Consider the following 23866-nt stretch of genomic DNA (forward strand, 5'->3'; position numbering starts at 1 on the left):
CAACTGTCCTGAGAGAACGCCAGCGGTCAGCGCCGGGCTAATTGGGGCGACGCCAAAAAAGGTCAAACGGGGGGGGCGTAGGGCCGCCCCTGGGGAGGATTAACGTGCGATTCAGCCCTTTTCTAAAAAAAATGACTACAATTATATGCAGAGCTGAAGGTCCGTGCTGCTCTCAGAGACCACGGCAAAGGACAGGGAGGGACAACGGTGTTCGTTAGGGACACAAAGGGAGCCGGGGGACGTTGTCTTTCCCTTGAATCGAGTCCAAGAGGAAACCTGGAGGACAGCCGTGAGGACTTTTAAATGCAACGTCATTGCAGTACATGAAGGGCATTAAGATCAATGTGGGTGTGTTTTTCCTCCCGATGTACTAAAACTCTTTATAAAAAATAAAATAAAACATCCAATTCAGGTGGAATCCGCTTCAAAAGTGGCTTCATTTTCTGTGAGCAGGCATTACCCAGAATGCTTAGCAGCCTTTGGAGGATTTACTGCTTCTTTTCCTCCGCCGCGGCACACGGAACCTCCAGCTGAGACCCTCAGGCTCGCGCTCTGGGGGGGGGGGGGGGGGGGGGGGCGGGGGGTCATCCTGGGAAGTGTAGACGACTTCTTACTGCAGCTTTTTTATGGGGGGGGGGGGGTGGTGTTTAGCATCACGCTGGTTCCCTTCACAATAAGCGCCCCCCCCCCACCTCCTCAATGGAATTTGGAATATAGAAGACCGTCCCCAAACTAGCGACCCCCCCCCCCGCCCCCCCCACATCAGGCTTTCGAAGGCATTGCATCTTTTTCCACAACAACAACAACAAGGTGGAAAATGCTCATGTTTTTTCACTTTGTGATGATCGTGCAAGAAAGGAAGGAGCGAGCCGTCCGAGCCCCCCCCCCCCCCCCCCTCCAGGGGATGATAAAAGACAGCAGCCCGCTGGTATCAAACCGATCGTCTCCACCATCGCTTCCCCGAGCGCCGCGGCGGCGGCTGCTGATGCACGCCAGGGGAAAAAAAAAGTTCCGACATGTCGTTGTTTATGAGGTGCTGCTAGAAAATAGGACTCGTTTAAAAAGTTAAGAGTCCAACTGTGCATACGTTTAACCTTTTGATAATATGACAAATTTACCTCTAAAGTAATCGGTTTAAATGAAAAAAAACAAAAAAAGAGGGGCAAGCAATTCAAATGCGGTTAGAACACGGAGCTAAAAACAGTCGCGGTGTAAAGAAAAGCCGAAATGTCTTCTCCTTCTACTGGAAAATGAGTTAAAGCCCGGAGGAAATTCATGAAATTAAGAGATGTTTTCCATTAACGCCACACAAAGTAAAATCATTAACTGACTCATTGACTTCTCCCTATAGATTTATATTTCTGTCGCTTCTGCGTCTAATTACCAACTTGCACATCCGTGATGAAAAACACGCAGATTGACTCCAACAAGTCACTACGGAATGATACTCAAAATGAGAAAGTGCCACAGTCGGTGATAATTCAGAGATAAATACTTCACAATAAAGCGACGGGGTAACCGCCAGAATTGAAAATCATTTTTTTTCAGGTTAACGGGTGAATGTGGAACAATGGAACTTTGTAGCATTAAGACTATCAAAAAGAAACCATTTTACACAAAAAAAAAACCAAATCTCTCGCATGGCAATTACTGTAAACTTGTCAAACTGAACCACAGCAATAAATCATCTACGTAATTATCGATTGATTGAAGGAGCAAAGTGTGAAAAACACTTGGAAGCATAATGCATCAACTTTAATGGCATTTCTTAATCAGAACGCTCGGCAATCAGCAGAGACCAATTAGGGCCTGAGAGATAGGGACTCGCCGTTAATAATCAAAACTCTTCTCCTCCTCCGTTCTCCAGAGGAGGTTTTTAAACGCGCCAATGGCCGCCCCCCCCCCCCCCCCCCCGGTCTCATAATCCGGGATTCGCTGTACGAGCAGGACAACAAAAAGGCTCAAGGAGTTGTTCTCCGCTCCTCAAAGTGCACTCGGGACGGACTGGACGTCCAGAGAGGTTACGTAACGAGGGGGTTGGGGTACGAGTGGTGTCCCTGTCCCACTAATTGGCCCTTCCGGTTTTGGTCGACTTCAGCGATTTTAGTCGATTTCTTTGCTAGGACCAGTTGGTTCTTATTTATTTTTATTTTTTTAAATGCAATTCAAGGCCGAGTAAACTGTTGCCAAGAAGCTCATGAACCCTTTAGATGCTTTTGTGCTCAACTTTGTGAATTAACTCGACAGGTTTATGTAACCGCGAGAGTGATTTAGTGGAAGGACGACCGCTCTTATTCACAACCCTTAACGCTCTTATTTTGAAGGTCTCGGCGCCCCGTTGACATCCAGATTAAGGGACAACGTACAATTCCTCACCACTCAGGGCATCTACAGCCAGGATTTTAAAACGCTAGTGTTATTGGTGGAGCAGATTGATTAATTGATTGATACGATCATTGACCCTGCTGGTTGTGCTGCGGGCATTTTGGACGTGGCCAGCACCCCGTTGCATTCGTTGGGGAGCAGCATTCCTGGAAGCACCAACCGGCGGTGGTCGTTCTCGTGATGTACGACGGTCATACATCGGTTCCGAAGCCCGGAGTGTTTGAGACGAATGACAAGAATCGAACTTTACAAGCGCCCGAAGCAGAGTTTAGAGGAGTTTAAAGAGCCATTCTTGAAGGTCCCGGGCAGAAGGGCAGGAGAGGAGAAGTTCAAGTGACTTCAGCGAGGGCTCCGGTTTGTTTTTCTCTTGAAGTAATTGGACGTCTGCTTCGCCTCAAGCGGGCATCGCCGGGTCGGTTCTGACATTCCAGGCGTCTCTTTAAAGCTGCACTTCTCCTCGAGGCGCATTCAATTATTCAATTTCAGATAAATTATTACTTAGTACATCCATGTTCCTCTCAGAGACAATCCAGTCTTAAAAATAATACCCTGGTATATGCTACATTTTTTAACAGCCCATACATACATAGAACCTAGTTGATATTTTATAATGGATGTTTAATCCAAATTAGAGCTATGATAGTGGCGTAGATATTAACCAAAGAGATGCCAGGGGAGCAGTGGATCCACCCCCCCCAATAGAGCCACTCACCAAACAGCAGCTTCACACACCCACACGTTGGCTCCATCGGGGGGGGGGGGGATAAGTGGATTGAAATGATACATGTTCTAATCAAGGGTCAAAATGCCCAAATAATACACTATGAAAGGTAGAATATGGTCATTTTTAGAGACAGAAACAACCATCTCTGGTTTTATTAATAATTCTGAAACGTATTGAAATGACTGTTTCAGATTTAACTCCGACCCAAAGCTTCGTGCATCCTGAGACCATTTGTGTCTCCGTACAGGGGAAACGAAGGCTTTTAGGAATACGACACCTCCCCACTGGCCCTTCAGTGACTGTGTCAACGGGGGGGGGGTGGGGGGACTCGCCTCTCATGGCTCACTGATCCATAAAGAGCTCGGGCGGCGCGGCGTTAGCTCGTAGCCTTTCGGCCCCCTGTGTGCATTAGCGAAATGTAAAATTGAATAAGCTCTGATGCTAACTATTCATTTCACACGTTCAAAAGGACATCACTGAAGCGCGCAGGACTATTCCCTCCAAAATGCTTCCTTTAGCTCCAGAAAACAAGGGTTACGATACGATATCTCTGAAAACTCCTCCATCATCTTTCGAGTTAATGGTGGCGGCTTTTAGGCGTCTAAACCGGTTACTTTTCGCTACACTTTTTACACGTTCCTCGATCGACGGGACGCCGAGTGGAACTGCGCCTTCGGGGCAATTAACTCGAGCGCAGAGCGCCGTCTCCAACAGGTAAAGACAATCCGAGTCGGGCCTTTCGTCGCTTGACTTGCACACCGGCTGCTGCAGCAGCAGCAGGCTCCATTTTGCCCAACGCAACGGAAAATGGCGGAAGTTCAAAAAGCCGTCAACTGCAACGAAAAGAAAGCAAAGAAAAACAGAAGCAGGTGTTGTGAAAAAAGGTCAAAGGGAGCACGGTCGAGGAGGAGGATTGATAGCAGTCTCGAGTATGCGCGGTAAACATGACGCCAGTATTCAAAGCCACACTTGTAACATCAAAAACACTGTTCCCGCCAGCCGTGCCGTTGGCCCATTATTTAATCAACAGTTACGCAACGCGCCGCAGCCACTCAGACGTCTCCCTCGCATTTAGCCGTGGCCGTAATGAGCTTCATGTCTCCGTGCAACATCATGCACTCCAGCTTCAAGAGGCTCTTCCAGTGTGCCCGTGGATTAAGGGCCATCTGAAAATCACAAACAAAAGAAGAAGAAGAAGGATTCTCTTTCTCCAATGTCGAAAAAATGTGGAACCCGCCCGGAGGGGGAAAATCAACTCGACGAAGGCCGCCGAGTTGCCTCCATTTAGCGAACTGCGCTGTTCTGGAAAGAATTAAGAGAACAACTGGACCACTTTTATAATGAAATCCTTTTTCCAATGTCACGTCTTTATCACCCGATTGCCGTCAGCGTAATAGGCCGGCGGGACGCGATCGCAACACCTCGGCTTTCCGACCGCAGCGCTATTAAAGCGACGCGAAAGGCTTTTTTTTTATTTATTTTTTTTTTACACCCAGCACATTCTAACCAAAAAGCCCAAGAAGGGCTTTCTCCCACACGCCGGCGCCTCTCACACAATTAAAAACCGAGGGGGCGAGATCCTGGCTGCGTGGAAGACGCTCTTCACATCGTTTCTCCTGCTGCTTCCACCACACGTTTCAAGGAAGGGCCCAAAAAGAGCTTCCAGTCATTTCGGCCACTGACCTCTGGCATTTGTATACTGCAGTGTGGTGATATGAATGATAACAATACGGCCCACGTGCCATTATTATTGGATTCCTACTTTTTTTTTTTTTTCTAAATGGGTTGCAAAGGCGGTTGAAAAATAAGCCATTTTTCAAACTTTGAGAAAATGGGAGTCCATTGTGAAGAGAAGACAATAAAACGCACTCGACGGCGCTTTCTTTTCCTTCTGACGGGGGGGGGGGGGGGGGGCGGGTCGGTCCAGACCGGCCCTCTGATGCCTGCAGCGGAATCAGCGGAATTGCCGGGCTACAACAGCGCCTCTACACCGTTCCCCTTGGAGATCAACAAATGCACTATTTTTGCATTCTTAACAAAAAAAAAAAAAAATAGAAACTGGAGGAAACGGCTCCGTTTCGTCCGCGCCGGCAGATGCATCGTTTGTGTTCCTCTGCCTGTCGTTTCGTGAGAAACACAGCGAGACCCTGGCTTTTCTGCGGCCATGTTTGGCACAGCGTCTGTTCTCAGGACTCGTTTAGAACTGTGAGTCCATCTCCAGAGGCCAAAGCGGCGGATGCACAGTTGTTGCCTGGCTGATGTGGAGAGAATGAAGCATCTCGATATCCCTACCGGCGCTTTCACCAAAAATATCCACACACACACACACACACACACACACACGAGGCTCTTCAGCATAAATGAGCGCATCAGCACGAGTCCGGCCCCCATTCGGAAAGGCACATCTTTTTACTTTGAGACCAGGGAAAAGGCTCCCGTTGTATCACACGGCGTCGATCGCAGATCCACACATTGCCCCAATATTTCCCCATCAATAAAATGATGAAGCCCGTGTCCCGTAATAGAGCTTCTCCCCGCGAAATAAAAAAAAAAAAAGGGCCTTGAGCGTTGGGATTCGGGGCCGAGCATAACAACAGGAGCGGTTTCCCGCTTGGCCTTTACTAATAGGATAAATGCCTTGAGGTAATTTCACAATGTATTCCCCGGGCCGGAGCGGTTTCCCAGGCCACCCCCCCCCCCCCCCCCGACTGGCTCTCCACGCAGAGGGATAATCCCTGATTGAGTTTATTAGAAAAGAAGCTTGTGAGGAACTGGGGGGAAAAAGAAAAAAACACTTTCTTGGTGATCCTCGCGCCGACGTTACAGCTGCGTACGTTTCCATCAGCACGACGCTCCACCTGCAGCGAGTCTAAATATGCAAACGCCCCCCCCCCCCCCCCCCCCCGAGGCAAACACGCCGCCTCGCCCCCCATCGAGGGCCCGGCTCCCTGCCTGTCCAGGAGGGAGTGGGACTAAAGCCCCTTTAATCCCCGCCTTGATTCACGGCAGAATGTCATCGGTGGGGAAGTGTGTGTCCTGCCCCCCCCCCACACACACAGCTTAATACAACACTGACGTTTCAGCGCAGGAATGAGAAGGCAAACAGGCATCTATCAGGCACGGTGATGAGCTGGAGATCTGATGCCGCGGGTCAAGTCATCTCCCCCCCCTCCCCCCCGACGAGCTTCTCACCTGCCGGGAGACAAAAGCGCGCAGGACCACGGTCCGCCGGCTGGAGGGGGGGGGGGGGGGGGCGCGCGCTCTACTTGGCCCTCATGGCTGCAACGACAGATGGGACTGGTGATGAGTAATGCCTCGTCGTCTGCAGGATGGGTCTCGCGTGGCGCCGGCTACACGCGGTGCATCTGTAGGGTACGAGAGGATGCATGAAGGGATTCGATCATGTGGTGAAGTATGCAGCCATAAACTCACAGATGCAGGTCACATTAATCATTAGTTCACGGGTGATATATTTTTGGACATTTTTTTTTGTTGGTTAAGTAAAAAAATGGACATGCATTAAATAAAATCACTCACAATTTCACTGTCAAATTAAATGAAAATAATATCGGGCGGTCCTTTGTTCTTCTACCACAGCTTCACGCGTCCCGCTTATCGCAACGACACGAGAAGTTAGTGCTTTTCCCTCTGGCACGAGCCCTTGCGCACGACGTGCACACTGTACACACACGCAGCATTTGGCTGGCTAGGGTCCTCAGCTCAGGGTGGGTGACAGTGAACCTGCCTGTCCCCCTCCCACCCCCCCTCTGTCCCTCCTCAGTCATGCATAATAAGACAAGTGCCCCGTGCGCTGTCCGAACTCCTGACGGACACAACGCACGTCGGGAGCCGCAGCGCGCACACAAAGTGCGTGCGGGGCTACGATGCCTGAGCCTGAGCGTGAGCTTACCTTCCCCGGTCGCTCGCTGCTGCTCCCGTCTCCCCCCACCCACCAGCCCCAACACTCCTCCTCGGGCCCCGTGCGTCCGTCCTGGTTTCGCTGCGGCGCTGCTTATGTATGAATGCTGTCTTTATCCCGCAAAGACCGCCGTTGCCTTTCACAGCACACGCACAAAAAGATGAAGAAGAAGAAGCGGGGGGGGGGGGGGGTGACACCGCTGTGCGCGCGTCGGTGCGCCGCTCCGCGCGTCACCAAGTGCGGCGGAAACTGGACTCGGCGGAGCGCGTCTCTCGGAGCTCCGTGCGCGGCCGCGGCGGATCGGAGATGTGAGCCTCTGCTCGGGGGGGTGGGGGGGAGCTGGCACGCCGCGCGGCCACTTCTCCTCCCGCTGCTGCTCCTCCCCTTCCACTCGGAGGTGTCCACGCAAGCCCTGCAGCGCCCCCCACCCGCCGCGGCGAGCCACTGCAGGCACCTGCGGGGGGGAGGGGAGGAGGAGGGGGGGGGGGGTCGCAGTGCAAGAGGGTCCCCGGGATCAGTTGGGGGTGGGGAGGGGGGTTTCACGCAGGTGTACACTGGGTAATGGCTTTGTTTGATGATGTAAAATAGGAGCGTCACTTTTAATCACCACTCCCATTCTCGAAAGCTACAACGAAGAGGTTGGGGGGGGGGGAAAGAGAAAGCACAGAAAGCCCGAGAAGGCCAGTGACAGCGGTTGTTGTTCATTGTTGGCGCCGCGCTATCTGCATCGCTGCTGCTCCTCGGTCCAACCTGCTACTTAAATGCTGCTAATTGCACCCACTTTGCATCCCGGTTGTAAAGCAGGACGCGATTAGATGCCTTGAACGGAAAATCAACAAGGCTTCTTCAAATAGCTTTAATTGTCCTTTGTGCCGTCCTAACTACTAGTTGCACAATGTTGCTTGAGAAATGGGATGCTGTCAAGCGGAGATGGGGAGGGAGGGGGGGGTAAAGGAAAAGACACCTGTGGTGTGACGAGAAAAGCTCGGTGTTCCAGTAGCCATACTGTCGTACTATTAAGTAGCACCAAGTACGGCGAAAGTAAGTTAGCAAAAATAGAATTTGTCTTCAAAGGATGTTTTTGACTATGAGGGGTCAGAGTTCAAGGTGCAATGCTCATAGCATGCAACGGTACTTGAAGCCGCAGCACGTGGGATGAGTTGATGGGAAAAGTACGACATTTCCACATGTTCGAACAGAGTCCTGCAGGAATTACTTCCAAAATGACAGAAATGAAGGCCTCGTCTCAAGTCACATGCATGAAAAACAAAAACTGTGGTCGAAAAAACAAAAGTTTAATAGATTAGTTTGTTCTGCGATACGAGATACGTCACACTCGTGAATTTGGAATGCTTCGAAAATTAAGTGGTGATCATTGTTTTCAGTTCAACCTGCTGAACAAATCATTTAAGTACCTGAAGTTTACGTTTTTAAAGAGCTAATTCCTTGCAGTAATCGAAAAAAAAACAATGGAACATTAATTGGCTTTTGATGGATGCTCACTTCCTGGTTGGCATTTGGACACATTGTAAATCGCAGGAGTAAACTATTAAACTGGCGGCTGAATGACGAGGAACCGTTTGATCCACCTTACCTTTGGACATTGTCCACGTCTCCGTGACCCTTTCTGAAGCTTCAACTTTTACTGTTCCTCCTCTTTCTCTTTCAGCCCCCCCAATCCTGTGTCCGCCAATGGTCACACACACACACACACACACACAGGTGTTTTCACTCATCGGGCAAAGATTATTCCTGCGCGGCAGTGTGCCGACGGCTTGATTGACGTCTCTCGATAGCCCCGCCCCCAGGGGCGGTGTCCAATAAGCCTCGCGCCAACGCAAACTGTGAGTGAAATGGGCACCGTGGCGCTGAGTGATAAGTGTACACCCCGCGGAGACCAAACCCCACGCACGACGGCTGGGTTCCGTTTAGCGGCCTCGGTTTGAGACGCCCGGGGGGGCCCGCGCACGCGTCACGCGCACGCGTCACCGCCGCGTCACACCGGCACGTGGTGCATGTTGTTAGTGTCTGTATGTATATATGCATCTATATATATAAATATATACACTCCCTCTTAACTGTGACAGAGCACAATTCACACAATTTAAGTATATTCCTCCCCAAAATAAATAAATAAATGAAATGCTCGAGTGCTTCCGGCTCCTGAGACATCCGGCGTTTCATCAAAATGTCACACTCTGCAGCATCCATGGAGCCTTTTTCCTCATTTGGAGCGAATGCGATTTTGCAGTAATTTCCGAAGTGGTCCACCTGTGCCTTTGGGCCGTGACGGCGTGCGAGGTGCCGCGGGTTTGAATTAAGAGAGACTTTTGTTATTGTGCAATTAAATCTTCTCAGCTGAGATCTTACCCCCACAGGAAATGAGTATTATGGTCCATTACCACGTATAACGTGTGCTTCTGTTGTCCAGTCTGCGTGGTGTCAATATTAAATGTGAACAACATACAATTCACCCCAAAGGCAGAATTCTCAGGCCATCCGCTGCGACCGGTGTCCCCGCGTTGGTTTGCGGTAAGACCTTTGTACCTGGATGATTCTTTGGTGGGCGGTGGAGGTTGTGACCCAGGAGAGCAGCTGGTCCATCACTTTGTCTTGTATGGAGGTCCGGAACGTGCCTGAGGACCGGCGGTGGAGGACTCTGGCTCCTGCAAGTAAGGAGGACACGAATACAAAGTTACACAACTCGTCGAACCCGACGAGACGATGACGGCGATGATGATGATGATGAAGGCAAAAGGCCGGGACTCACCCTGCGACTCCTGGGCGAAGTTGGTCTGCGACGGGACCTTTTTTTTTTGTCTTTTTGGGGTTGTTTTGTTCACCCCTGACTTCCTGGTTTGGGTCTGGGTGGGTTGAGTCTACCTGCAGTGGTGACTCCTGCAGGTCACCGTGGGAGGTTGACCCCAGGGGTTGAGATACCTGAAGATCCCGAAAGATGTGCAGGACGTTAGTGGCGACTGGTTCATTGGGGGAGAAGACACGATACCAACGTACCTTTGTAGCAAGCCGGGAGCAGCTACATATATAAATATATATATATATGATCTTGATCATGATATGGTTCAGGAAAGAGTCTCCTTAGATTAGCATCTGAAGCAAATTATAGCTTTTTCATATTATCACGCGTACACACAGAACTTCATCGGAACGACTACTGATGATGAAGTGGGTTTTCTTTTCATTGTGTATCTGATCAGATATTTGATGTAAACACAATCAAGCCTAACAAACTTATCCTGTTAATCCCCATTGTTTGTTTCGCTCTAAAAAGTCGCCAAAATGAACATCAATGCTGGCCTTTCACAATAAGACATCCTGCCTCCAACACCTCCAAGTAGTGCAATAAAAGCTCTCTACGCGTCGGAAGAAGCCGCATTAACGATATTTCTCACGGAATCAAACCATTTACAACAATCTGGATGTATTTAGCTGTCAGAATAAAGGGGAACACCTGTGGGTGTGACCTGGTGTGTAAACGGGTTAAGAAACAAGGGGCCCTGAGACCCCATGAATACATGTAGAGTCATTCAGCTTCATCTAATCAAGCGTAGCTGAAGGAGTCCACGCTAATCAGTCTGATTCCACCGGACCCCGGTTCACGAAGTCTCCTTCAGAGCCGTAATGGAAAACCTCAAATGCACCGCAATCCTGGAAGGAAAGCGCGGTTTGACGTTGATTGACAAGCGACAGTTGTGGATAAACTGTGTTACACCAGCTTTACTAAAGGCCTCGTTGATACGACTTCCAAAAGCCGGAGGAGGATTAAAAAAAAAAAAAAAAACTACGTTGGTCTTGTTTTAAATGCGAGTTTTTGCAGAAACATCGCAGCGTGTACTGTTTTAAGCGGAATTACAGAAAAGGGGCGAGTCAACACTTTTACCCCATTAGACGGACATGAAGCAGACAGCGAGTCTGCGTTGATCCATCAGGAAATCCATATGTGTCTGGAGACGAATTGTGGGCTTAATCTCGGAACCACTTCTTCTTTGCAGACCACCAACAATTTTGGCTTTTGAAAAAAATAAATTATAATGTTTTATTAAATAGCCTCTGATTCCCCGATCAGCCTTGAGAAATCAACCCATGTTAGCGTCCTGAGCCAGGACCACTGAGGCCCACTTCACAAGCCAGCAAGGCAAACTCCCCAACCCCCCCCCCCCCCCCCCCGCCACCCCCTCCCTGAAGCTATCAAAGTATTTCTTCACCTCCCCCACATAGAGGCCCCAAACTAAAAACAATTAGCAGGGACTATTTCTGTTAGCGATGACCACAAACTCGCACCCTCAGTGCCGCAGGTGGCGAACGAATCTCTTCCAATTAACAAGTTTAATTACATCACCGGGTGTGTGTGTGTGTGTGTGTGTGTGCGTGCGTGTGCGTGTGTGTTGAATGTTGTGAAGTGAAAAAAAAAAAAAAAAAACCGCAGCGGAATGATCCGTGGGTTCAAATGACAGAGTTTTATTTTGTTTTTATTTCTTACTTGAGCGGGAAAATTGTCCGTTTTAAACAGAGGAAAGTGAGCCGTCCACACGTGGCGGCGTGGAAAGGTGATGGCGGCGCTTGTATTTTCCACTGGATCAAAGTGGTTTTTTGTTTTTTTTTACAGTATCCAATTTGCATAAATAAGTGGTGTGAAAACAAAATGACTACCATTAACATTTCGATTTGGAGCATTTCAGAGTGACACGTCGCCGGGCTCCACTTTGAATGTGAAGCGTTGTTTTGGGTTTCCCATTAACGCCGCGCTTCACTCGGCTCTCTCTCTCGTGGCGTCGTTTGCTTTCAGCGCGAAAAAAAAATTACATAGAGAGAGAGAGAGAGAAGATCCTAAAAGAGGAGCCGATATGCAGGCGACTGACCGCAAAGACAAAGATTGACAGGCCCGCGCATGGCGTCATCCGGTTCCGGGACCGAACCCGAGGCCCGCAAAGCGCCGTCTGCACGTAATAGATGTGGGTGGGACCTCGTTTTGGGGGTCCCAGCAGAAGGTTCCTGGCGACTTGGTTTGGTGGAGACCGCGTTTCAAACAGACTTGACGTGCACCAAACTCCACTCGTGTGAGACGAATGGCCCTCGGCCTCGTGCAGCCCCGCGGCATCTTTCCTCATGGCTGCCTCATTGAAAAACCCAAACCCCCCCCCCCAAATATAAAACCAGACGGTGCACGCTCCAGAGGTTTCATCTCAAATGAGAAGTCTGCTTTGTTTTCTCCTCTCTGCCGCCTCTCGTGTACCTCGGCATGGCACAAAACAACCTGTTTCACCCAATTATCTCTCCCACAGGGCACCGTCAGGCAATTTGGCTCCAGTCAAGACTCCGATTCATTGAGCCGGATGATTTAAAGCTTTTTTTTTGGGTGGGGGGGGGGGGGGGGGGGGGGGGCACAAGTCATCCCTCTAGAACGAAAACTGCAGCTTGATTCTCAGGGTTGATATTTAGTAGAAATTGTCTTCTTCTTCTTCTTCTTCTTCAGCGAGATAAACTTTTCACACACAGAGATGATTATCACAAACACAAAGCCCCCTCAGAACCGACCGGTACCGACCCGGAGGACATGCGTCCCCAATAATGACTGTGAGAGGTTTGTGCTGCAGGCAAATAGAAAGAGAAACAACAACAACAACAACAACAACAACAACAACAAAAGCCAACGCTTCATCTGATGCCTGCAGAATGAGCTTCTAGCAGCAACAGATGTCTGCATCAAGCAAACAATCCACTCGCCTTCAAGAAAGCAATTAGAGCGGCGAGAAGAAGAGGCAAAATTACCCTTTCGTGACCTTGCTGCAATCTGTTGTGTGATGTCTCCTCCGGTCCACTGTTTAAGCCCAAACGATTGATCAATGTTGCCACGTCAATCTGGATTGTCGCAATTAAGCGATGCCTAGCGCCCCCCCCCCCCCCCCCACCCCCCTTCTCTGAAAAAAAAAAAAAAAAAGCTGTTTTAAGTAATTCGCGCTCAGCTTCGAGAAGCAACCGAGAGGATAATTGGGTATCGACAGAAGAGTGTGAAAAACTCTCCGATTCACGCCGTCATCTCGGGGCTCTGATTACGCCGGTTTGCTGACCACGTAATTGGGGCGACGCTTGATAAAAAAAAAAACACACACACACAAACATTTTTAGGGCAGGAGGTCAAATGAGGAGCAAACTGGCACATTTATCACTGGGCACATTTAATTGGGCGGACGTTCACGGCGTCCCGGTACGCGTTGTTCACTGGGAGTTTACACACAAGGCCTCTACATATGTACATCTATCAGGGCTGGACTGGTAATCGGGCATACCGGGCAAATGCCCGGTGGGCCGACGCACTTGGGGGCCGGTCGATAGGCCGTTAAAAACATTTTATTTAAAAAAAAAATGTTTTGCTTTCGACCGGCCCATAAAGCAGGGACAGCGGCCCATTGGTTCATTTTCCACACTGACACTGGGCTGGCCCAATCATCTCTTAGCAGGCTCCACCCCTCCCTCTCCGTGTATCAGTCAGATGCATTCAGTGACTCGGGGTAGAAAGAAATGTGTGGATTACGATGGAGAAACAAAAACGTAAGAGCAAGGGGGGTGCGGAGAAATTGCGGGCCAAAAAAAAATCTAGAGGTTGATGCCTCAACATGTTCAAAAATAACCGACGTGTTTAGTGCTGTAGCTTCAGTTTCCAAAACTACTACAGAACCTGACGACATGTTGCAGAAACAGCAGGTGAACACAGCACATGGAGGAGGAGAGGTGACTAGCCACAGCGATAGCGGTGCTTGCGGCTCGCAGTAGGGTTTCCAACTCTCCGAACCCCAAATCAGGGACACGTTCGCGGGCCGACGGGGGGGTGCTAGCAGTCGGCGGCCGGGTTTGCACAACCTCACATGCTCCGCTCTGGCCACCCGGCACCCGCGCGCACACTGCTCTGATGCGCCACAACTTCACAACAACCGGGAGTTTTTCGCGCGTCATTGACTTAGCAGGCTGTGATTGGAAATCGGTACTGGAGCAAATCAAAATTGCCCATAATTCTGGATGTCCCGGGTAATACGGGACGGTTGGCAAACCTAGCTCGCAGGCAGCAGAGGAGAAGGTGCAGCAGAGGAGAAGGTGCAGCAGGTGTCAGTGTGAATGTGAAGTCCAGGAGGGACAGAGTGAGCAGGAGAGTGTCATTGAAACGGTAAGCAAGCAGGTAGCTACATGAACAGGGAGGGGGTGTTAATCAGGGCGGTGCATGAGGACAGTGTGTGTGTGGCGGCTGGGCCATTACCAAGATAATGACGGTTTAACAGTTACCTCAATTAATGAATATTATAATAAGGCAACAAACATTATCGTTGTCGGTTGTTGCTATTATAAAGTCTGAGTGTCAAGTTGTCATTTGTCAAATTGTCACTTAAAAGTGACTGCAATGGCCACTCAGCTAAAGTAAAATAACACAGCATAAGCTATTTAGCACTGTTATTGTAGCGATTCTCAGCTTTGTATGGGTTTTTGGGAACGGAACAGTAGATGTGCAGATCTACAGGGACCCCAAGGATAGTGTACTGGTTGGTGGTTGTGTCCGACCGATTGTGGGGGGCCGGTCTGAGCAGAAATGCCAGGGCCCTTTTTTTGTCCCAGTCCAGCCCTGACATCTATAGTGCACTATGCATACATATGTACATCTATAGTGCACTATGCATACATATGTACAATATCAAGACTCTAAACATACTATAAAATAATCTGAGTCCAAACATAAATACACAACAGAATCAAATGGTCTGTTAATAATGCTTAACAAATATGAGTGTCAATATAAGACGAGATCATCCTTTAAGAAGATCAAATGGAACTAAGTGTTCCGCTCAAACCTTGCGTGGAGGAGCTCCACCTAGTGTTGGAAGCAACCATCTTCAATTCCCTCAGGCTGCAGGAGAACATCACTTGCATTTATTGCGAGAGGTGAGCGATGCGTTTATGACACAAAGGAGCTGCGGAGCGTTTAGAGGAAGAAGAGACAACGGGGCCCCGTAAAACCACAAAGAGCAACGTGTCCATGCATCCCGGTCATCTGCTTCTCTTGTGACTCACGCACCCCCCCCCCCCCCCCCCACCTGACTGAACCCCCCCCCCCCCACTCCCTCTCTCTGGAAGACAACAGAGGCCATCTGTTGTCTGTTTGTCTTCGTTGGTGCCAGGACACCCGAGGGTACCCCTGCGCACAAAGGGAGGGGTGGGGGTGGTGGGGGCAGGGGGGGGGGGGGTTACATAACCATGCCGTTAACCTTAATTGGAGCAGCTTGGTGGAACATGGAGAAACTTCCAGCGCTCTGAGACAGCAGCGTTGCTCCCCCGGGTTACATAAGACCCAAATGTGAGTTAATTGAATTGCAGAGCAGTCGGGTGGCCGATGAGGGGTGAGGATGAGAGCGTTTCGCTGCTCGGACCCAATGAGGAAGCCACGGAAGGATCACAATTTACTGCCTTTATGCAAAAAAAAAAAAAAACAGAAATCATGAGCTGTTTATTCAAGATAATCCAAAGACAAAAACAACAACAAAAAATGAATCATTTCTTTCAATTTGGGCTGAGCTGAACCCTTTAAAATGTAATCTGTATTCATGGTTAACTGGGTCCAACGCACTGTGAAGAACACGTCAACGTGCTGCCGTGCTCTAATATCCATTCATCCCCGTTGACATCATCATTTGGTCAATCTACACGCAGCGATCGTATGGTGAAAATCTCCCGCTCATCCCAGGAAACAGCCCACAGCACTTCCTCCCTAAATCTGCTGTCTCATTCCCATTAATCCCCACACAGATTGGATTTCAAAAGGAGATTACGGCAAGAGCAGTATCTACTGGTGGGTAGGTGGGGTGAGGGGGGGGGGGTGATGACTTAAGGAACGATCATTTTCTACATCTATGCTTCGGTGTTGTTTACACCGTCAGGCGCGAAGCTTCTGATTAGTTCCACACCGCTTGTGACTCAAGTTGATCATCGGGTAGAATTCACCCTCCGTCTGTTTGAAACATGCAAAACACGCTTAGAAAAAAGGGTTGTTTTAAAAAAAAAAAAAAAAAAGGAACCGCCCCTGAAGGCCGCGTGGAACGCAGTCACATGCCGACCAGTAACAACATTTAAACCCATATCTTCAAATGGGCATAAAGTCATAATGTTATGTGATAACCATTAAATTAAAAACCATTAAAAAGGCTCATTATAAATGCATTTATTGTAAATGCATTTAACGGTATAATACTCTGCACTTTCGTGTTGCTTTCCCCCCTCCCGCCACTAGAGGTCAGGCTGCTATTGGGTAACTAGCTCTTAACAAAGAGTCCTTGGATAAGATGTATTTACAAGATTATTCCATTGAGATGTTTGACTTTATACGTTTTAATAAAACCGATGGATGTTTGTGACATGCATTGAAAAATGTAATTGTGTGTTTGTTTGTTTTTTGCATATTTTGGACCCAACAAACATGCGGTGTGACGAGGAGGAGTTCTGGAACCACAGGAAAAAGAAAAACAAACTCAAACAGCAGTTCACAATTTATTTACTGAATAAATTCGGACAAAACACCAGAATCTGTTACGATACAATCAGAACATCTGAGGCAGATATCCCACCATGCACCACCCTCCTCCATCAAACAAAAGGACTAAACAGTAGCACCGAATCAGCACCAACTTAAATAAAAAGGTAGCTCAGTCTACAAAATCCAAAAAAAAAAATCTTTTTAACTTATGTATTGAGAAGCAACTCAGAAAATGTTGCAAATTGAGAAATTTCATGGTTTCTTTGTGTACTTTTCTTAAAAACGTAGATAAATCCCCCCCCCCTCCCCAGGCAGGCTATAGCATTCATGGGGCACATGCCAACGACTAGATTAAAAAAAAAAAACACTAATTCAAGTAACATCGAGACGCGACAAAACGCGCCGACGGGCTCCCACTCGGGAGCACGAGACACCATCAAGATCTCGTATCAAGTTTGTGAGAAGAAGTGAGGGGGACCGGGTGGCGGAGGTTGTTAGAAGGGAGGGAGGGGGGGGGGGGGGCGGAATACTGGCTAAGAAGATTCTGTATTCCATAAACTTCAGACAAGACATTCGTTTCCACTCGGCGTCTGTCCTGTGTCCAGATGTTGCCTACATCATACATGAAAAAGGAATCTGAAGGAAAAACCCTGCAATGTGGATTTAAATATATATATTTATATTTATTTGTATAATATATAATTATATATATATATATAGCTGTTACATTTTAAATAAATGTTACGTTCTCGTTCCTACAACTGAAAAATTAATTTAAATAACAGGAAGTTAATTTCGAGAGGCGGAATCGTCCGTTAGGCGCATGATGCCGTGGATGAAAAAAAACAAACAAAAAAAAAAGTGTTGAGGGTTGAGGCTCAGTGACATCAGCAACGCTACCAACACTGGAGTTGCTTCAAAAATAAAATAAAATAAAATAAAGGACGCATCTATGAGAAACAGAAGCGCACAGACGACTGAAAGCAAAAGAGTTAAACGCCTGTGAGGGAAAATAATGACGACCTGGGGTCGTTGTTGTTGTTGACCCTGGGTCCGTGGTTTCAATTGATACAACCTAAAGCTTAAAATGAACCCCCAAAAACATGGAGAACCAAACTTGTGAGAAAAGGTGCCGTTTGGTTGCGCTTTGTCAGTTCCTTCAGAATTCCTCTCCGTGGTTTCCTGGGTTCATTTGTCCCTTCCCGCTTCCCATAGTGTCAAAAAAAAAAAAAAAAAAGAAAAGATGGTGAATGTGTCTACTTTTAAGTTCACCACATTAAACCAAACAGAATAAAAAAAAACAACATACACTTGCTACATTGTTTGCAACTTGCATGTCTGGCGGGCGGGACGCCAGGTGACGGACAGATGCCTTTTGTCATGCCGGCCTCGAGGTTTCCCAAGAAAAACGGTGGAAAGAGGAAACGGGATGAAAACACCTTTATTATGAGACAAATGTTCACCTATTGATCTCTAAACTACTGTTTACGGCTCTGCTGTGAGAGCGGCGAGCCGACCGCGGCCGAGTCGTCCGTTGCCTTTTTTTTTTTTTTGTGCTTGGTGTGTATGTGTGTGTGTGTGTGTGTGTGTGTGTTTGCGTATGTGTGTGTGTGTGTGTGTGTATGAGTGTGTGTGTGTGCTCAGCTGAAGAACTGCTCCAGCTCCTCCTCCATGTTCACCTCGGGCACGATCTGCTCCTGCTCCCTCTCCCCTCTGCCGTGCGCCGCCACGCCGCCGCCCCCCCCCAGCGCTCCGGAGGCGGCGAACCACGGGTGCTCCAGCACCTCCCGGGAGGTGAGGCGCTCGGCGGGCTCCCGCCGCAGGATGGAGCGGATCAGGCACTTGGCCTTGGGCGTGAGCGTCTCGGGGACGTTGAAGTGGCCCCGGCGGATCTTGCCGAACAGAGAGCCCGGCTCCACGTCGTGGAACGGGTAGCGCCCCACCAGGATGGTGTAGAGCATCACGCCCAGACTCCACACGTCCGCCGCCTTCCCCGAATAGCAGCCGCTGGCGTTGAGGATCTCGGGGCTGACGTAGGCCGGGCAGCCGTGTTTGTCCGAGAGGGAGTCGTCGTGGCCGTCCAGGATGTAGGTGTCCTCGAGGCTCTCCAGCTTCACCAGGCTCCTGGGAGACACAAGAAGAAGACGACGACACGATGACGCGGCGGCGAATGATGATGATCCGGCCAAGTGGTGTGACCCCCCCCCCGATCGCAGTTCCAATTTTGGATAACAAGAAGCTGAAAGGCGAGGCGCTGAGACGTGGGGGGGGGGGGGGGGGTAATTTGCTCTGATGGGCATCTTAAGTGTTTTAGATCCAATGCTTTGGGGTCTCGGCGGAAGTGGAGCACATAATGCCCGGGGCTTAGGTTTGACATTTCCTTTCACTTTAGATAAAAGCCCGGGCCAAAAAGCATCGACGTGCGAGCAGGCTTTCCCCGAAAAGACCTCCGCAATTCTACAGACTGATGGTTTTATGTTACAGGCATTGAAACACTCTCGGAGAACCGGGGACAATGGGGGGGGATTTCTTTTTGCTTTCTTCTTCCCACTCAAAATCGCATCTATCTGCCTTCTTTAAAACCCCCCCCCCCCCCCCCCGCCACAGCGGGTTCGATACCCCCCGAGGGATAAAGAGCAACGTCTGGCCGTGCAAACGCCACGGTTTGGACCAATAACGTCCACGCGCGCTTGGTGAAGGAGCGGCGGGTCAATAGGCCACCCCCCGGGGCGACCTTTGACCCCATTGCTCTTCAAAACGTGCATGTCGGGGGAGCTAGCACGCGCCGAGGAAGCCTGCTCAGGTGTCATTTTGTGCCTGGTCTTGTCCCCCCCCTTCACTTAGCATCATCCACTGTGGCCTTTTGTCACAGGGGGCTAAACGGGGTGAGAGGATTCCCGACAGGCCAAAGCGGCCCACTTTTAAAACTCCCTCTGCATCAATCGTTTAATGGAGATGGGGGTGGAAAGGGGGGGGGGGGGGGGGGGGGGGGGGTCGAGCAGCTCGGCTCGTGAGCAGTCTGGTGTGACAGTCGAGGTCAGTGGACCCACACTGAACACGTGAGGCGGCTCAACTTCCCTTTTCCACAGTTGTTGCCAAAATATGACGGCGCACTTTCAGTTAAAAAAAGGGAAGTCGGCGTTGGATCGGAACCGCTTGTAAAAGAAAAAAAAGTTCCCCAAACTACCAAATTCAAATGTTATCTTTATTAATATGTAAAAGTGAAAAAAAACCAGAAGGTGCTCTCAGGTTGCTGGGGCAACAGATGGCTGGATTTTATGCAATTAGTTCTGAAATGCTGCCACCAGGGGTCAGTGGAGTGTGTTGGTTCCTCCTGCAGATCACTCCAGAAGTGCAGCAGGGACATAAGCTCAACCTGACTAACTGTCCGTCATGCAAAAACAACTCGTGTAACTTCTCTGCTGATTTTGGATGAAGAAAAAAAAAAAAAAAAGCACCACTGGCCATCCTCCTACATCCTCCTAAAAGCGCGATTCCATCCGCCACATTTAAAGACGTATGCGTCATTTCCGGAACTAAATCTAAAGAACTCACTCTGTGGGGGGGGTTATATTTCCAGTTCTCTGCGTAACATCTGGATGAGGAGAGCCATTCTGGCATCATCTCAGTTTACACTATCCTGTGCGTAAGCCGAGACGTAACGCAGATAATGCTGACACGGTTACATTGTGCAGGTACATCACATACAAGTCCAGATGAAACAAGAAAACTGAATGAATGAATGAATGAATGGCAACGTTTCTCCAGAACTCACCTGTCGTCATTCTTGAAGACGAACTTCCTCAGCTTGAGGTCGCGGAGGACCAGTCCGTTGTCGTGGCAATGTGCCACGGCCGAGGCTATCTGATAGAAGAGTCTGGCAGCTTCGTCCTCCCGCAGCTTCTTACAGGTGCGGACGAAGGAGTGCATGTCGCCATAGCTGCGCTCAAAGAACACGTAGGCTCTGGTCTCGCCGAGCAGGATCTCCAGGATCTGGTTAATGTGCTGGTGCTGTCCGAGGGCAAAGTAGGCCGCCAGTGACTCCTGGTATCGGCCAATTTCAAAGACCTGCAAAACGGAACACAGGGGAGCACATTTTATTTAGAGACAAAAAAATGTCAAATATAAAAAAATGAATTGAAGTGTGAAATGCTCTCATTACAGGGGCCGTTTTTTAGGGTCATGATGTTTTTGACAAATCCCGCCCCCCCCCCCCCCCCCCTTCCCACATCAAAGACAAACAAAGGACGTGCAACCGACAGAGCTTCAAATTGTCCTTTGATTTGACAATTTACTGCTTCTCGTGACACCACACTTGTTTTTTGCTCTTTCGGCAGAGGAAGTCTGGTTGCAAAGAGGCAAAGTGAAGGCATTGTGTTACTGAACGGCGCTGTACTGCAGCCAGGGTTTGCCGTGTCTCTTTTGTTTCCATAGTAACCCCCCCCCCCCCGCCCGCCCGATTGACTTTCAGCACAACCAGTTCAGGTGAGAGTACTTTGCAGTCGATACAAATACACCTCTCAAGTAGTGACCTCGGCCTCCAGCCTGGTGGGACTGATCAATCCTGCAAGTGGGGGATTGATCGGTGCTGCATTGGAACCGGCACACACCGGTGGTGCCAAAGGCCGTTCCATTTGATGTTGCCATGACGAAACGAGCGAGTCAAAAAGGTAAGGGTTATTGGATACGCCGTGCCCCACGGGTCCACCGGTGCGTGGAACTATCCCTCGATTCACCCGGCCACTTAAAGCCTGTTTAAAAATGGAATGTACCTCAGGGACAACCCCACTGCCCACGCAATATTCCACCGTCAATAAACGCGGCGAGGAACGCCGGCGTGTCGTCCTTAACCTTGAGGGAAAAGTGGTTCCCTTTTTTTCTAACGGCCTGAGGCGGGTCAATGACAGCAGCTGGCTGAACTATTAAAAGTCGCCCCCAGCCTCCTCTCTGCATAACCGTGCACAAAAAAAACGTCACGATCGACCGTGCACCACGGCTGACAAGTGAATAAATGACGAAAAAGAGAAGTCAGGGGTGAGGGAGAATGAAACAGGGAGAAGAGTGTGCGTGTGTGTGTGTGTGTGTGTGTGTGTGTGTGTGCCTGGTTACTCACTCCTTTGTCCACGTTACATCATGCAACCCAAAACCACGCAGCTCACCCATTCACTTTTTCCATTAAGCTGCCCTGCCTGCTCTCTATGTGCAATTCCAGCAATTATTTTAAAAACCGCAGGAGGGTTGCAGAGACACCGACTGGGTCCTTCACTGTGAGGGCACGTCGAGCCCCCGCTTGAGGCTGCACGTATCGAAATGAACATGAAGTCACTATGGCTCGTGTTGCAAAAGAATGCATTTTGTCATAATGGAGATTTTCTTTTTTCTTTTTTTTAAACGGGTAGGATGCATGTACCGTATCCACTACTCACCTTACATACGAGCTCTTCCCCGCTGTGCAGGTGGGCGGCTCTGAAAACGTGGTCTCCCTCCAGCGGCTCCAACAAAAGGTAGTCCCCGATGCGGGAGATGCAGTGCGTGGAGTCCGGGGTCTCCGGCGGGCTCGGGGACCCGAGGTTGGGGCTGAAGCTCTGGTGCGACTCGGCGGTCCTCAAGCAAGACAATTCTTCGAAATCGTGCGATTTGTGCCGCGATCTCCCATAACGTGAAATGTTAATTGGATTTGACCTCTGTATGTTCATGAGGAAGAAGGGCGATAACTCCACAAAATCTGCGTGAGGGGGGGGCGGGGGTGTAAGGGGGAGCCCTTTCCTCCTCTTTGATCTTCTCCTCCTCCTCCTCGGTTAAAGGAAACACTTCTGTGATAAACTCAGTGCATTAAACGCACAATTAATCCGCCTTGATGGTGACTCTCGGGTCGGAATGGAGCGAGCTGCCTCTGGAGAACGTGGCGGACTGTCACGCGCGAAGCCGGCTCGCTGCCTTTCATACAACTGGGGGAGGAAAAAAAAAAAGAAGAAAAAAAAAAACTATTATTATTTATTTTCTTGCAGAGTCCAACAATTTCCGATTCAGAGAGATTCCACAGACCGGGCTGTAAAAAAAAAAAAAAAAAATTAAAAAACGGCAGAAGTCGACCGTTTAGTCCAAACCGGCATGCAGCCTCGTTTAACGGCAGCAGCGCGAGCGGGCACCGAAACAAAGGCCGACCCCCCCCCCCCTCCTAAAAAAAAAAGTCGTCTTTTACCGTTCGGTGGACCGGGGGCTAGCTTCTGTTCACCGGGCAACCGGACGGCACGTTTCATAAAACGGAAACAATTCACAGCCCGGCAGGCACAGAAGAAGTCATATACGTGTACTTGTGTATATATATATATAGAGATATATTTATAAATAGAGCGGTTTTCTTTGCAAGCTAAATATAGCTGCTTAATTTGACGAGATGGCTAGCAGGTGCAGAGCTAACCAGTTAGCTTACTTGGCTAACTTGGACCAGGTCAGTGCACGGCCTTGTTCCCGGGGATCATATCCACGCACGGATAGATTGTCATCTACCGCAGGACGGAGAAAAGGAAAAAGAAAAATCCATCCGGAACCAAATAAAAAAAAAAAAAGCTGCTCTTATTTTTTTGTTTTTTTGGTGTTTCGGTTCCGTCTCTTCTCGTCGGTCTACTCCCGGGTGAAGAAAAAAAAGAAGTGTCGTCCGTCTCGTACGGGAGCTGCTGTTGAGGACAGGATAGGGACGGCCGGCCGACTTTCCCAGGCCTATCCCTTGATTTAACAGGACATCCTCTCTCTCTCTTCTGTCTCTCTCTCTCTCTCTTTTTTTTCTCCCTCTCTCTCTCCCCCCCTCCTGCCGGTGCGCCGCTGTGCTTCTTACGTGGCTGGGAATCTAGTCCATTCAAGTGCGGAGGGGAGGCCGGCTGAGCTGCGCGCGCACACACACACACACACGCGCACGCACGCACGCGCACGCACTTCCACACGCTGCGCCTGCACAGGAGCGAGAGAGCTGACGGAAGAACGAGGGAGGGGGGCGGGGGGCGGGAGGGGGCTTCTCCTATACGCGCTCGCTCTCGCACGTACACACACACACGGCGGACCCCGCCCCCTTGACGTCACTCCCACATCGAAGCCCCATTGGCCTCCGACCTGAGATATAATGTGCAGCGCAGTCATGTGAGAGACCCCGCCCCCCCACACCCCTCCAGGAATCTAAATGCATAGCACGCTGGTAAATTAGATGAGGGGGGGCGAGGGTATATCTCCTGTACGTGCTGTGTTACAAATGTGTTTCCTCCTGAAATGTCATCCAAGTGGAAACGAGGGAGATCCCCTCCCTCCAGAAGCG

The 23866-nt window shown here is 49.6% G+C and overlaps 1 protein-coding gene and 1 long non-coding RNA gene across 3 annotated transcripts; both read right to left on the reverse strand.

Moving 5' to 3' along the window:
- Window positions 1-9657: 9657 nt before the first annotated feature.
- On the reverse strand, window positions 9658-14972 carry LOC134107816 (uncharacterized). The gene is made up of 3 exons (XR_009942804.1): window positions 14885-14972; window positions 9799-9968; window positions 9658-9694 (listed from the first exon to the last, which is right to left on the reverse strand). It is a non-coding gene; the product is annotated as an uncharacterized LOC134107816 (long non-coding RNA).
- Window positions 14973-16561: 1589 nt separating this feature from the next.
- On the reverse strand, window positions 16562-23498 carry trib2 (tribbles pseudokinase 2). Of its 2 annotated transcripts, XM_037448959.2 has the most exons (5): window positions 22994-23498; window positions 22763-22787; window positions 21987-22508; window positions 20336-20628; window positions 16562-18684 (listed from the first exon to the last, which is right to left on the reverse strand). In XM_037448959.2, the coding sequence occupies exons 3-5, from the start codon at window positions 22254-22256 to the stop codon at window positions 18201-18203; spliced, it is 1047 nt and encodes a 348-aa protein (XP_037304856.1). In that variant the 5' UTR covers window positions 22257-22508; window positions 22763-22787; window positions 22994-23498; the 3' UTR covers window positions 16562-18200. The 2 variants fall into 2 exon arrangements, with proteins under 2 accessions (XP_037304856.1, XP_037304854.1); XM_037448957.2 differs by lacking the exon at window positions 22763-22787.
- Between the last annotated feature and the right edge of the window lie 368 nt (window positions 23499-23866).

The sequence above is a fragment of the Pungitius pungitius genome, chromosome 20 (assembly GCF_949316345.1).
Source record: "Pungitius pungitius chromosome 20, fPunPun2.1, whole genome shotgun sequence".
NCBI lineage: Eukaryota > Metazoa > Chordata > Actinopteri > Perciformes > Gasterosteidae > Pungitius > Pungitius pungitius.

Bases quoted from the DNA above. Each gene is read 5' to 3' on its own strand.
- trib2 (XM_037448957.2), bottom strand. From the start codon at position 22,256: ATGAACATACAGAGGTCAAATCCAATTAACATTTCACGTTATGGGAGA. The intron at 20,629-21,986 runs GTGAGTAGTGGA...TCCGTTTTGCAG, and splicing joins GGGAAGAGCTCGTATGTAAG to GTCTTTGAAATTGGCCGATA. The intron at 18,685-20,335 runs GTGAGTTCTGGA...TGTGTCTCCCAG, and splicing joins GTCTTCAAGAATGACGACAG to GAGCCTGGTGAAGCTGGAGA.